Raw genomic sequence first — 14,371 nt, forward strand, 5'->3', positions numbered from 1 at the left:
ACATTTAAATTTGTTGATAAATGTCTTAAGGCTAATGGTCTTGGACTTGTTAACACATAAATAATAAACTTTTCTGTCTCTGTAGATTTAACCATATTGGGATGGAGTTTCACTTCTAATTTACACTGAATTGTTTTTATTTGTTTTCTCTAAGTTTATTAAGTTTTTTTTTTTTTTTTGCTTAGTTAAAATATGGGAGTTATTTGTTGCTTGTGTATCAGAGTATTTAGGATAACTGAACGTTTTCCCAGTAGTGAAATTAGTGGGCATTACACCATTAGATTGTTTAAAATGCATAAAAGACAAAGTGGGGCTTATGTCTTGGGAGGCTGAAAGTTCTGCAAATTGTCTGTGGATAATTAATTCAGCAAAAATTGTTGGTATTTGTTATTTCCAGTTTTATTTTCATTAGCAATGGTGCAACTTTTTGCTAGCACCTTTTCCTGCCATATTATTACTGAAATCCTTGTGCTGTTTGGAGGATGTTACTGCAGTGAAGTGAAAGGTTGTCCATAAGACTTGACATGGCAGGTCAGCCAAGCTGTGTCACACTGTGAAAATGTAATCTGCCGTCATTTTGGAAACAAGGTTTTACAGGGGAGGTATGCTCATTTAAAATAAAAGTAGAGGTGGATGTTTGGGGGAGTTAGTCTTGAGCAGGTGGAACCATTTGAGGTGATGGCTAGTGGTAGTAGCTGGGGTAGTTATTTTTGCAATTACAGGCGCCTTTTTTAATCAGTTGTGACAAGTGAGTTAACACCTGGGGCGGTCTGTCTTGTTTTAGTTTGAATTCATCACTTGACTTTTGAACCTAATATATTAACATGGTGTACTAAATATTTGTGGTTGTGTGTTTATGGATACACATGTTCCATATGTTGTGCCTCTTAACAAATTAAATAAGGACAGATAAGGATTGTGCCATTTATTTCTTCAAACTTTTCATGCCAGCCGTTTTGTGTTCTGTATCTGACAGTGACTGTGGGGGGCTGGACTGTCTCCATCTGCTTCCTGAAGCCCCCAGGTGGCTGCTGAGGGGGCTCTGGCGGCGGTGGGGGTGGGGGCTTCTGGTGAGAGCCAGGGCCTGAGCGGCAGGACTGAACCTCCCTGGGTGCCTGCTCAGCCCAGGCGCCGCATCCCCACCTGTAGGCTCTCTTCTGCCTCCAGCTCTGTGGGTGTGTCGGGAGGAGCCCTGCAGGCCTGCTTGTTTATCACTGTGTTGGCTGAACACTGTCTTGGAGCTCAGCCTGTCTTCTGATAGCAGGGCCCTTTTTCTTAAGCACATTGTTTAAGAATTTCTTTTTTAATGTGTCTTTGGTGGTGAAATTCTGCTTTTGTCATCTTGTCATTTCCTTTATTTTGCATTATTCTTGGAAGGTAGCTTTACTCTATTCACAGTTCAGTCGCTAAGTCGTGTCAAACTTTGGAACCCCATGGACTGCAGCATGCCAGGCTTCCCTGTCCATCACCAACCCCTGCAGCTTGCTAAAACTCATGTCCATCGAGTCGGTGATCCATCCAACCATCTCATCCTTTGTCATCCCCTTCTCCGCCCCGCTTCAATCTTTCCCAGCATCATGGTCTTTTCAGATGAGTCAGTTCTTTGCATCAGGTGGCCAAAGTATTGGAGTTTCAGCTTCAGCATCAGTCCTTCCAATGAATATTCAGGACTGATTTACACCTTTAGGATGGACTGGTTGGATCTCCTTGCAGTCCAAGGGACTCTCAGGAGTCTTCTCCAACACCACAGTTCAAAAGCATCAATTCTTTGGCACTCCGCTTTCTTTATAGTGCAACTCTCACATCCATACATGACTACTGGAAAAACCACAGCTTTTGACTAGATGGCCCTTTGTTGACAAAGTAATGTCTCTGCTTTTTAACATGCTCTCTAGGTGGGTCATAACTTTTCTTCTGAGGAGCAAGCGTCTTTTAATTTCATGACTGTAGTCACCATCTGCAATGGATTTGGACCCCCCAAAAATAAAGTCTGTCACTGTTTCCATTGTTTCCCCATCTATTTGCCATGAGGTGATGGGACCAGATGCCATGATCTTAGTTTTCAGAATGTTGAGTTTTAAGCCAACTTTTTCACTTTCCTCTTTCACTTTCATCAAGAGGCTCTTTAGTCCTTCTTCGCTTTCTGCCATAAAGGTGGTGTCATCTGCGTATCTGAGGTTATTGATATTTCTCCCAGCAATCTTGATTCCAGCTTGTGTTTCATCCAGCCCGGCATTTCTCATGATGTACTCTGCATATAAATTAAATAAGCAGGGTGACAATATACAGCCTTGATGTACTCCTTTCCCGATTTGGTACCAGTCTGTTGTTCCCTGTCCAGTTCTAACTGTTGCTTCTTGACCTTCATACAGATTTCTCAGGAGGCAGGTCAGGTGGTCTCTTGAAGAGTTTTCCACAGCCACAGGGTCAAAACCTTTGGCATAGTCAGTAAAGCAGATGTTTTTCTAGAACTCTTTTGCTTTTTGGATGACCCAATGGATGTTGGCAATTTGATCTCTGGTTCCTTTGGCTTTTCTAAATCCAACTTGAACATCTGGAAGTTCACGGTTCACATACTGTTGAAGCCGGGCTTGGAGAATTTTGAGCATTACTTTACTAGCATGTGAGATGAGTGCTATTGTGCGGTAGTTTGAGCATTCTTTGGCATTGCCTTTCTTTGGAGTTGGAATGAAAACTGACCTTTTCCAGTCCTGTGGCCACTGCTGAGTTTTCCAAATTTGCTGGCATGTTGAGTGCAGCACTTTCACAGCGTCATCACTGTATTCACAATGCTAATCTAATTGTGGTCTTTTCTCTGTACTGTTTCCTGGGTTCTATCTTCTTCTTTTTTTTTTTTTTTTTGGTTCTCAACCTGTTTAAAAGGGAAAAAGGCGGTAGGCAGAGTTTCGGTCTGAATACATTCTCGGAATGCTGGCCATCCAGAGCATTGTTCTGAACAGCTGATTATCTTCTGACTCGAGAGAGTTTTAGTTTTGAAAAGACCTAATTCCATGGAATCATGGTGACTCATTTATCATAAGAATTAAATACAGAAATTTAAAGGCTCCGAGTAAACAGCACGGACAGGACTAATGCAACAGTAATAGCTGGAGTTGATGGGACAAGAGGCAACCAATCATAAAATTACTTTTCCCATGTAACAAAGGGTTCACACTTTTAACATAAATTATACATTCATTATGGTGTTTAAAAACAGTCAAGCCTAAATAAATTCTTCATACAATCGAGAAAAGACACACACACTGAAAACCTGCTTAAGCACAGAACTTCTCGTTTGACAGCTCTGGGCCGGGGCCATGCACATTTTATAGGGAGCTTTTGCTTCTCAAGCTTAGTGAAAGTCTGGCAATCATTTTGTATAAAAATAAGACTTAAATTTAAAACCTCACCAAACTAGGAATCTGATGTAGAAAATCGGTCACACTGGAGTGGCTAAAGCCCACAGTTCTCAGACTTCAGCCCGCGTCCCAGTGACCTGCGAGGCCCACCCTGCGTGTCCGAGGCCTGGGGGGGCCCAAGTCCCTGAAGCGCTAGCGGATTCCCCGGGGGGCGCTGCGCTGCTGCTCCAGGAACCCTGGCTGAGAACCCCTGGAGGGACGTAGCACCTTCTCCGCCTCTGCTCGGCACAGACCGTGTCCACACTTTCATCAGCCGTGGTTACCCTGCGGGCGACGGCGCTCAAGACTGACACCACCGCCCGCTACTTTCCAGTCAGAGAGGTCCCGGGCTTGCGGTCAGGTCGCGGGGAGTGCTGCTCTGCCAGCATGCGACGCGGTTTACACCTATAGCCATGGACATGTTTGAGCATCCGGCACTCAGTCGCGTCCGACTCTTTGCAACTCCGTGGACGGTGGCCTGCCAAGGCTCCTCTGTCTGTGGCGGTTCTCCAAGGCAAGAATACTGGAATGGGTTGCCATTCCCTTCTCCAGATCTTCCCGACCCAGGGATTGAACCCAGGTCTCCTGCATTGCAGCTGGGTTCTTTACCATCTGAGTCACCAGGGAAGCCCCCAATATACTTGAAGTGTATATTTAATGCTGCAAGTTCACCCTAGGGGACAGACAGAAGGATGTGAAAGGAAAAGGCACCATAATTAAGCCGTCCTTGGAAATGATGAGGTTTTTATTTTTTTCTTTCTCAAATACCTTCACTTCAGTGTAACTTCAAGCCCAAGCATTCTGGGAGGTAAACAGTCTGGCAGCTACGAGGGGTGAGAGGCAGGATGCGCCCCAGGACGACTGGAGGAGCACTGGGGTCTGGCCACTCCACTGACCCTACAGCAGGGCCTTGGACACGAGAGCCCCGGGCAGCTGGAGGACACGCGACTCCTCAGGTTCCGGCGGAAGGCACTGTGCCTGTCATGAGGGCACCCCTGAGAGCCCCTCTGAACCCGGCTGGGCAGAGCCACGCCGGAGTCTGGCTCAAGGCGGCGGCCCCGAGAAGCAGTGCCTGGGCCTCCGGGCCACAGGGGTCCCTCTCGCCTAGCCCAGCGCCTGTCACCACACAAGACAAGACATGTGGCCAGTCTCAGAGAAAGAGGGGCTTGCCACTGGGGTGAGAACCTTGGAAGGAGCTGACCCAAAACCCAGAACTCCCAACTCTCGGTGAACTTCATTTAAAATGAGTTCTTCCAAGTAAAACACACAGCCAAGTTCTAAGCGCAGCAACAAGCACCTCCAGGGGAGGAGGCCCCACATCCCCCGCAGACACCACAGTGAGCTCCCTCAAAGCGCCACCGCCAGCCACCGTGGGGAAGCTCAATTTGGCCAAACCATTCAACACCAGATTCCTCCAGGCCAGTCCCTAGGGATGCCCATCCCGCCCTTCCCCGGCCTCTTCTCCTGCCTGGCCCGTGCCCTCTGCCTAAAGTGCCACCTGCCCGCCACAGGGCAGCCGCGCAGAGCTTAGGTCAGGGGAGTGAGCCGGCGGCCAGCAGGGAAGGGCTTCTCTCCACCCATCTCACAGTCCTGTACCACTGGGAAGCAACAAAAAAAGTAAATTTCCCGATCTCATCATCATGTGTCCACACTGAACACTTAAAGGCAAATCCTCATCTTAAAGTACTACGTTTAGGGGTTCAGTTAAAATATACACGGGTTTTGTCTTCCCCTTGATCCGACTGTTACTATTGCTTCTTCAGAGGACCATAAAAAGAATTGATACCCTAAAAAAAGAACTTGATTTGTTTAAAAAGCAACAATAGGGGACAAACAAACAAAAGCAACAAACAAAAGCGTTTCCTCTCCCCCTCCCGCCCACCCCATTTCGTTTTGGCTCACAAAGATTTTTTTTTTTTTTCCCCTCTTCGCTGTCGGTGTGGCTCTCGCGGCGACCGTCCACCCGTCCATCCGTCCATCCTGGGCACTCCGGGCGGCGGGCTTCAGGAGGCGTCCCTGGATATCCACCCGCTCTCTTTGAGGAAGTTCAGGATCCTCTTCTTGAGGACTTTGTCCAGGTAGCTGGGCAGGCGGCTCTTGGAGGGGATGCCCTGGCGCTTCTGCAGGTGGTCCTTGATGATGATGGTCTTCACGGTCACGTAGCGTGCGGGGCTCAGGTTCAGCAAGCTGCACAGAACCTTCTCGCGGTCCGACAGGAGCTCGAAGCCCGGCAGGTGCTCGATGCCCGAGAACTCGCCGTCCCGGCCCTCCTCCTTGCCGCGCTTGGCGCCCCCCGCCACCGCCGCGCCTTGTTCTCCTTGCGCTTCTCGCGCTTGTGCCGGGCTGCCTCGGACTCGGCCGACTCCTCCATCTTGGTGATGCCGTTGTGCCGGTAGCACTGCAGCTCGCGTATCTTGGTGTGCAGCATCTTCTCCTTGTGCATGTTCTCGAACAGGTCGTCGAACTCCTTGCACGACATGAACTGGTAGAGCGGCGGCAGCTTCAGCCGCAGCTCCTTCTCCTTGGTGACCTTGCGCCGCGCTGCCCGCTCCTTCTCCTTCTTGTCCTTGCCCAGGAAGGCGGGCACCAGGTTGTAGTCGCGCGCGCGATGTTCTTGCGCCGCTGCCGCTCACGGAGCTTGCGCACGTACATGTCCACGTGCGTGGGCTTCAGCTCAATCTCCACATCGTCTTCATTGTAGTAGACCGAGAGCCCGCTGATGAGGGTCTCGGCGTCCTGGTCGTACTCGATTTCCTGGTCGTCCTGCAGCGGCATGTAGCCCAGCTGCTGCTGCTCGGCCGCCGAGATGTCTAGGGGAGGCAAGGGGGTGGTAAGGCTGGGAGAGAGGGGGCCCCCACTGGGGCAGGTGTGGTCGGTCACCCGGTTGGGGATGGTGTCGGGGATGCAGGCCTTCCCCAGGTTTCTGTGGATGTACATGCTTAAGTAATGCTCCATCAGTTCCTGGCGGGTCCAGGAAGCGCAGACGTGAGCTGCCATGTCCTCCCAGTTCCCGAAGCCGAACTGCTCCATGGCATCCAGCAGCAGCTGCTCCTCGCGGCTGGTCCAGCCCTCCTTGGCCTCGGGCCCCCAGAGCGTGAAGCGCCCGCTGTCCACCAGCTGGTAGCCGTGGTAGCGGCGGTGGTGGCCGATCTCGGCGCCGGCGGAGAAGCACTCGGGGCACAGCTCGATGTCTGAAGGAGTCTTTCGGGCCTAGAAAAGAGAACAACAGTCTCAAAGGCCCCTTGCTGAATCATCTAACTTCGGAGAAAACAAAGCATAACTTTAGTTCCATTCTGATGCTCCAGGCCAGTTGCATCTATCTGGGACTTACCACCCCCTGTCCGGAAACCTACCACTCCCTACACCCGCCCAGAAGACTTATCACCCCCTGCCCAACTACAAGTGTCATCTCAACAAAAGAATACTCAAAATATCCCGCCTGATTGACGTTTCCCTTATCGCTTCCACAAACCTCCCTATAAGTATGAAGCCTCCCTGATCCCTCTCGGCGCTCAGCCTGGTGGGTCGTTAGGCCGACTGTCGCCCCTCCTTGCCTCAGTAAAGGTAACCTACCTCTGTTGAGGCCGTCTTTCCTTTTCTGCCTCGCCGGAACTGTACCTTACAATGTCCTGGCACTCGGTGCAGCGGACGTGCAGCGGGCTCAGCTCGGCCAGGCAGTACATGCGGTACTTCTTGCCGAGCTCCGCCATCTTCTGCCGCCGGGGCCCTCCCGCTGCAGCCGGCCTCTGGGCTCTATCCTCTACTGCAGCTGTTGATAGGCCCTTCCAGGGCTGGGGTCAGGGTGTGGCCGGGAGTGGTGCTCTGTGCTCACTGAGGCGGTGGTCACTGAGGATGGGTAGCTAGGGCGTCCGGTGGCTCAGCACCGCCCTTCCTACTGGTTTTGCTAGTAGCCTAGAGTCACTTAGAAGTGTAAATATTTTTTCTCAGTATGGAAAAGAATTACACACGAGTGCAGAATGTTACTTATTCTTTATTAGTTTATCCTGGGTTCTCTTTTTCCTTGCCCATAAGGAGAAAAACTGAAATAGTCCATATAGCTTCTTAGTTTCTGCCAGAAAGTTTATGGACAATCTCAGTAATTTATAACGTAGTGAACCTTCAACTTTACCACATTTCAAAATAGCTATTTTCAATTATGAAAAAAAAAAATCTGCCCCAACTTTGGAGAGTGGGAAAAACACAATCTAAAACTTTTTGTACTTTTTCTTTAAACCAACTAAAGAGTTGATCAGTGTTTCTTTCTATGTCTTTCCCACTCGGGAAGAATCACGGTGCCTTTTCTGTAGGCAGAGGGGAACCCCAGCCCCCAACCCCAAAACTTGGCCTCCTGGGGTCTCACAGTGCAAGGGCACATTCTGGAGTGCACACAGACAGTTCTTTTACTTATGTCTCTTATAAATCAGAGACAGGAGTCAGATGGGATGTGTTAAGAAAAATGTTTGGTTACCCAGCTTAAAGATGGCATTGCTAACAATGACAGATGAAACCAAAATAAGCTAATAATACAGTGTTAGAATTATGGTTCCTAATGTGACATTGTAGAAGCAAGACTTAGGTACCGATGATTCTTCTCCACAGTACAGAATTGTACTGTGAACGTATTTTAAGTAAGTCACGTAACTTTCAGTTCTGCTCATTTCCTCATGAAGTGGTTTGCTTTTGAAAGAAAGATGTCTTGCTGTAGTCGTTTGTGTAACTGTTTCTTCTTTGTTAGACTAAGCTGTGTTGATGTAGGGAGCTGCTGGTATTTCTGGCACTTAGCAGTATCTCCTGCTTATTAGATATTCCATCGGTATTTCCTCAGTAAATAAATCTGTGATTTAAAATTAGCCAAGGTTAATTCTAATTGTGCATTGTTTTCATTTCTTTTTTTAATTGTCCTTCTTGTCAGTAGTGATCTAGTGCTTTCTTTCTTTTTTTTTTTGATCTAGTGCTTTCTTTAGCTGCCTGTGATAATATATTGATGCAGGGAAAGCTCACAGATTTGGCATGAATTGATTGACAGTGGCTTAACCGGTAGAGAAGGTTATTTCTCTTTGTACCAGGCAGTCAGTGGTCCTCATCACCAGGGCTCCAGGCCCCTTGAATCTTGCCGCCCATCCATCGTCCGTAGATGCCACCGGGTGGCCTCGGGTGAGAGGTGTATTAGGAAGCAACAGCAGTTTCTCCTGAACTTAAGAGGATTTTAACATTTATCCATTTGTAAGAGATGGTAAGGTATCGTTTTAGAGGTTAAGGGACCTTAGTGGTATTCTTAATGATACTCAATTCTTGAGAGTTTGGGGGTGAGGATAAGATAGGGATACTGTATGATAATATGCATTATAGTTATATTTTAAAGTTGATTTTGGTTTGCTTTTTTGCCTGAGCTTTAAATCTGAGAGGAATGATGTCCGCGAAGTATTAATTAGTTAAAGCAACAGACAAGGTCTGAATCTTCTCAGAAGTAATGCCAAGGAGAAACAAATTTATCCTTGACATGAGAATTCATTTATAATAAGCTTAATGACTTCCCTCATAGCTCAGTTGGTAAAGAATCCGCCTGCAATGTAGGAGACCCTCGGTTGGGAAGAACCCCTGGAGAAGGGAAAGGCTACCCACTCCAGTGTTCTGGCCTGAAGAATTCCAAGGACTGTAGAGTCCATGGGGTTGCGAAGAGTTGCATACGACTGAGCGACTTCCACTTTCACTTAACATGTGTGAATAAAGTTTTTCCAGCCTTGGGCCTCCCGAAGCTGGCCCTGGCCTTCCCCATCTCCGTGCATCAGCCTTCCCTTATCACCTTTCCCAGAGCACCTCCCGAGTCTGCTGTCCACCCGCCCACCTGCCTGTGTCCCCCCCTTCCTCCCCATTCTGCTCTTGGCAGCATCAGGTCACACCTGCCTCTGCTCAAGACCACGGCTGGTCAGCACGTAGACTAGACTCTCACCAGCCAGCAGGGGCAGCCGTGGTATTTCCAGAGGAGGGGAAACCGCCCCCATAGGGTTCTGGGTCCTTAACACTTCCTCATTTCCTCTCAGCACCACTGTTGTCAGTAGGAATTAGCATCCCCATTTCACATATAGCTGTCACCCAGCCTCGACAGGCATTAAGTCACAGCCTTTAAGATCCATCAGGCATTAAGATCCATCCTTCTGCAAAGCCGAAATTCCAGGGCAGAACTCTCTGCATAAAGCAAGTTCCTGACAAGGGAAACAGGGAAGAAAATGCTCAGGAGTAGCTCCGGGGTGTTAGTTTATCTTTTATGTGCTTATTTTGCCACTTCCCATAGTGATTAGCTCCCAAATCCTTAGAATGCAAAGTTCCTGTCTTGTTAGGAGGCAGCAAGAGAGGGAAGAACTTGGGTGGACACTTTCCCCTTGTTCATATCTGAAAAGATAAGAAAGGGAAGTTATAAGCAAGAGTGATTAGAAGAATGTATGGGAAGCCAAGAGTTACATGAGTTTGCTGATCAGTAAAACCATTAAACAGTGTATCATGGGAGCTGAGCAAGGATTTTCTAAGGATGTGCTAAACATCGTCATCACCATCATCATCATCATAGAATACCAGGACTTAGCAAGGAGTTCGCTGGTTTAGGTTCTAACTAGTAAAGTGTGAAATAAGGGATTACATGTCTGGATATGGGGTCAACCACATAAACTCTTACTTGTTTTCTGTCGTTTGGTTTGTAGTACCTGCTCACTTACAGTTAAGGGCGAAGTCATCCTTGTTTTGTTTTGTTATATTTTTATTCATTTTATTTTTTTAATGCAAAAGATACCTGTATTTCACTTTTCTCCATGATCCTTTTGTGTTTTCTGTCTCCTGATAATCTTTCATGTCCAGAGGCTTTGCTTCATTTTACTAGCATGATTGCCACCTAGTGGCCGAAAAGCCTGGTTCACTTAGTATCCCAAGTATCAATAAGTAGAAACTTTGTTTTTCAGTTGCTCAGTCATGTCAGACTTTTTGTGACCCTATGGGACTGCAGCACTTCAGGCTCCTCTGTCCTTTACTGTCTCCTGGAGTTTCCTCAAATTCCTGTGCATTGAGTCGGTGATGCCGTCCCATCATCTCATCCTCTGTCATCCCCTTCTTCTTTAGCCTTCAGTCTTTCCCATGAGAAGTAGCCATTCTCTCCACCTGTTTTCTCGGTCAGACTGCCGTGAGGCACTTGTTATTAATGGTTGATTTTGTAGCCTGATCTAAAGAAAATCACTGGGACTTCCAACATGTCCTCACATTCAGTTTTTTGATCTTAGGCCAATCACTTAATTTCTCTTTGTTTTGCTTTCTGTGTGAAACTTAGATTTTAAACATTGACTAATGTTTATTTTTAAGGATCATCAGATTTTAGGATTAATCTAAGGTATTTAAGCATCCCTGGCATAACTAAAATCTTTTTCTAATCAGGCCAGCCTACTTTCTATACAAATATAGCATTACCCAGCTGGAATTGAGGTTCATAAGGCTAACTTTCAGAGAGTGTTAAAAAAAAAACCCAGTTTATTTACACATTGTAAAAGAGGCAGTATTTTAGAGAGTTTGCAATAGTTAAGGGTTACAAAAAGATTTTCTGCCTAAACCAACTTGTCTCAATGTTTTCTGCACACATCTAGAAAATTACTTGTCCCAACTGTTCCATGACTATGCTAGTCATTTGGAGCTTTAATATATGTATTTCCTTCTTGAATACCATGTGTGAAAGGATAAATAATTTAAACTTCTTTTATGTTCTTGCAACAGTGTCATTATATATACTGATTTGGTGGTATTATTTGTTAATTCACTTCTTTATGTATTTCAGGAAAGATGTTGGTTTGAAGCGGTTTTTCCCTAGGAGTTTACTGGATTCAGTCAAGGTAATTAGCATCTTCTTTGTCATAATCAGATGACCATGTTAGGCAGATACCTCCTCCGTGCCACGCGGTTTTCCCTCTTACCTGTAAAAGTCTTAATGTAAGAAGCTGACAGTTACTCTAGTCATATTCATGGAAAGTAGGCTTTTAAAGGTGTAGCTTTCTCCCAGAAAACCGTTTTGTATCTTGATTGTGTGTGCACTCAGCTAAGTACAAAACCAGGAGCATTGTGTTCACAGTGGTGAACACATCACCTCAGTCTTTACAGTCTCAGGTTCAACTCAGAGAAGAAGCAGCAGGTGAAGCAGCCACAGGCACAACTCTGTGTGTGTGCGCGCACGTGTGTGCTTGCTTGCACAGACATGCACTCTGAAGGTCTGTCTTCTCTTGACTGGTGGACGTTCCTTCGTGCTAGTAGCTTCTTGCAGAGTGCCAGCTCCTGTCTCTCTTTGCAGCTCCCACCACAGGGGAGGGGACACCGGGGACGTGATGTGTGGCTTCCCAGCCCTTCAGAACACGGTTGAGTGTGTGTCAAGTTAGAGTCCAGCTCAGAGGAGCGCTGCCGTTTCCCAGCCTCATGGTTTTGGATCTGGTTTCTTACTTCCACAACAAAGGAAATAGTATTTTGTAGGGTTGGTATGGTTACTTAGCACTTCAGGGTGTGTGTGCACATCAGTGTGTGTGTTAGTTGCTCAGTCGTGTCTGACTTTGCAACCCTGTGGACTGTAGCCCGCCAGGCTCCTCTGTCCATGGGCTTTCCCAGGCGCGAATACTAGAGTGGGTTGCCATTTCCTCCTCCAGGGATCTTCCCGACCCAGGGGTCACACACACATAACACGAGTACCTGTCACTGTGTAATTTATAAACTGTGGAACTGTGGCTGTTGCTGCTGTGACTTTGTGTCACAGAGGTCACGTTCCACACTGGGGCAGCCATGTGGACACCGTCCCATCCACTGAGGCCCAAGCACAGTGGTTCAGAAAGCTGGCTGTGGAGCCAGCCTGCCTTGGTGAAGGTTCTGACCCAGTGATCTTGAGTTGCATGGGGCACAGCAGCCTGCCCTGTGCGCCCGTCTGCCCTTTGCTGGGTGGACTGGAGGGGAGACGCTCCTGAATGTCAGACACCGTTCTTCAGGGAGTCTGCCCTGTCACTGGGCAGAAGAGCGCATTGCCCAGCGTAGCCTTGGAAAGCAGGAACGGGTGTGAAAGTGGCTGTGTCACATTGCTATTCCCTCCAGTGGTCAAGTGTGAGTCCCGGGGCGGCCTCAGAATTGTGCAGAGTCTGCTCAGAGCTGTGTACAGATAAGCAGTTACCCCAAGAGGTATGACTGCTGGCATTTGGGAGTCCAAGAAGTTATCCTACTTTCAAAACGGGTCCTCACACTCCAAACAGGCCATCCCAGGTGCAGGCCTCAGGTGCTGTGATATAAGTGTCGCTAAGGTGAGAGGCCCCCATGCTGCAGCTTCTTGTTTCTCCCACCTATAGAGTGGCCTGATCAGTTAACATTTGCTTCTCCAAGAGCCTCTTTGTGTTATATGCCAGTCCCCTGCATATCTGGGTTTTCAGAAGATCCTTTGTACTTAATGCTGACACTGAAGTGTCAAAAGTTTACCTTATATTTGATGTAACTTAAGCTATGATTGATTGACTGATGGCAAACATGATTGGGGTGTATGTGCTGATTATTAAGAATAATTTATAAGATATTTAAAACTTCTCTTTCTTTGATCTTAGTGCCAGAGGCACATTTTAAAAAACACCAGACCAGTAAAACTAAGTCAGTGCAACATGACGGAACTGTCTACAAAATTCTGATTATTATTCCAGAAGTTTCAAGGAGCTGTGGCAGCTGGGGGTAGGGGGATGTAAGTGTGGCGTGGGGGCCTGGAGCAGCGGGGGCAGCGGTGGGCAGACAGAAAGGTTTCAGTGAGGGCTCCTGGCAGCGCTGGTTTCTTATCTAACAGATGTGCCAGTGTCATGTGGGTTGTTAACTTCAGGGTGTGGGGTGGGGTGGGGCAGTCGATGGGGATTCTGCACTGTCTTTACAGCTCTTCTGTAAATGTAAAATTATGTCGCAAATAAGATAGCCAGATTTCAGCTTATTTGAGTATAATTCACAGTAGAAATCTAATTTCAGGACTAGAAATGTTACGAGATCCACAGTTAAGTATCGCTACTTCAGAGTAATAGAGTGGTTTCCTAGGCCCCTCCCAGGAGCACTTAATTTAGTCATCATTCCCGTTCCCGTGGTGAGCACAGAAGTGCCTGGCTCAGCAGTCACTTAGCCTCTCAGTCCTGGCCTCAGCATGGAGAGTATCCCCCTTGTCTGGACCCGTGTGAGGAGGCTAGAAAGGAGGCGTGCTTTAGGCACACGCGCACATATACACAGGCTGGAAAGGAGGCGTGCTTTAGGCACACACGCACAGACAGACTGGAAAGGAGGCGTGCTTTAGCCACACTCACACACACACACACACACACACACACACACAGACTGGAAAGGAGGCATGCTTTAGACACACGTGCACACACACACACACACAGAGACTGGAAAGGAGGCATGCTTTAGACACGCACGCACACACACACAGACTGAAAAGGAGGTGTGCTTTAGACACACACACACAAACACACACACACACAGACTGGAAAGGAGGCGTGCTTTAGACATACACACACACACACACACACACAGACTGGAAAGGAGATGTGCTTTAGACACACACATACACACACAGACTGGAAAGGAGGCGTGCTTTAGACACACACACACATACACACACAGACTGGAAAGGAGGCGTGCTTTAGGCACACGTGCACGCACAGACTGGAAAGGAGGCATGCTTTAGACACACACACACTGGAAAGGAGGTGTGCTTTAGACACACACACACACACACACAGAGACTGGAAAGGAGGCGTGCTTTAGATACACGCACACACAGACTGGAAAGGAGGCGTGCTTTAGGCACACGCACACACACAGACTGGAAAGGAGGCGTGCTTTAGGCACACGCACACACACAGACTGGAAAGGAGGCGTGCTTTAGGCACGCACAGACACACACACAGACTGGAAAGGAGGCATGCTTTAGACACACACACACTGGA

At 47.7% G+C, this 14,371-nt stretch overlaps 1 protein-coding gene and 1 pseudogene across 22 annotated transcripts in view; one reads left to right on the top strand and one right to left on the bottom strand.

The window, feature by feature from the left end:
- Positions 1–14,371, top strand: part of PTK2 (protein tyrosine kinase 2) — a 208,497-nt gene that overhangs the window by 105,591 nt on the left and 88,535 nt on the right. For all 22 annotated transcript variants that reach the window (XM_043879905.1, XM_043879898.1, XM_043879900.1 and 19 more), the window contains one exon: positions 11,209–11,263. In XM_043879905.1, coding sequence (XP_043735840.1) covers positions 11,209–11,263 — 55 coding nt within the window. The remainder of the gene's footprint in view (positions 1–11,208; positions 11,264–14,371) is intronic.
- On the bottom strand, positions 5,402–7,108 carry LOC122679314 (annotated as a pseudogene).

The sequence above is a fragment of the Cervus elaphus genome, chromosome 21, assembly GCF_910594005.1.
Source record: "Cervus elaphus chromosome 21, mCerEla1.1, whole genome shotgun sequence".
Lineage (NCBI taxonomy): Eukaryota > Metazoa > Chordata > Mammalia > Artiodactyla > Cervidae > Cervus > Cervus elaphus.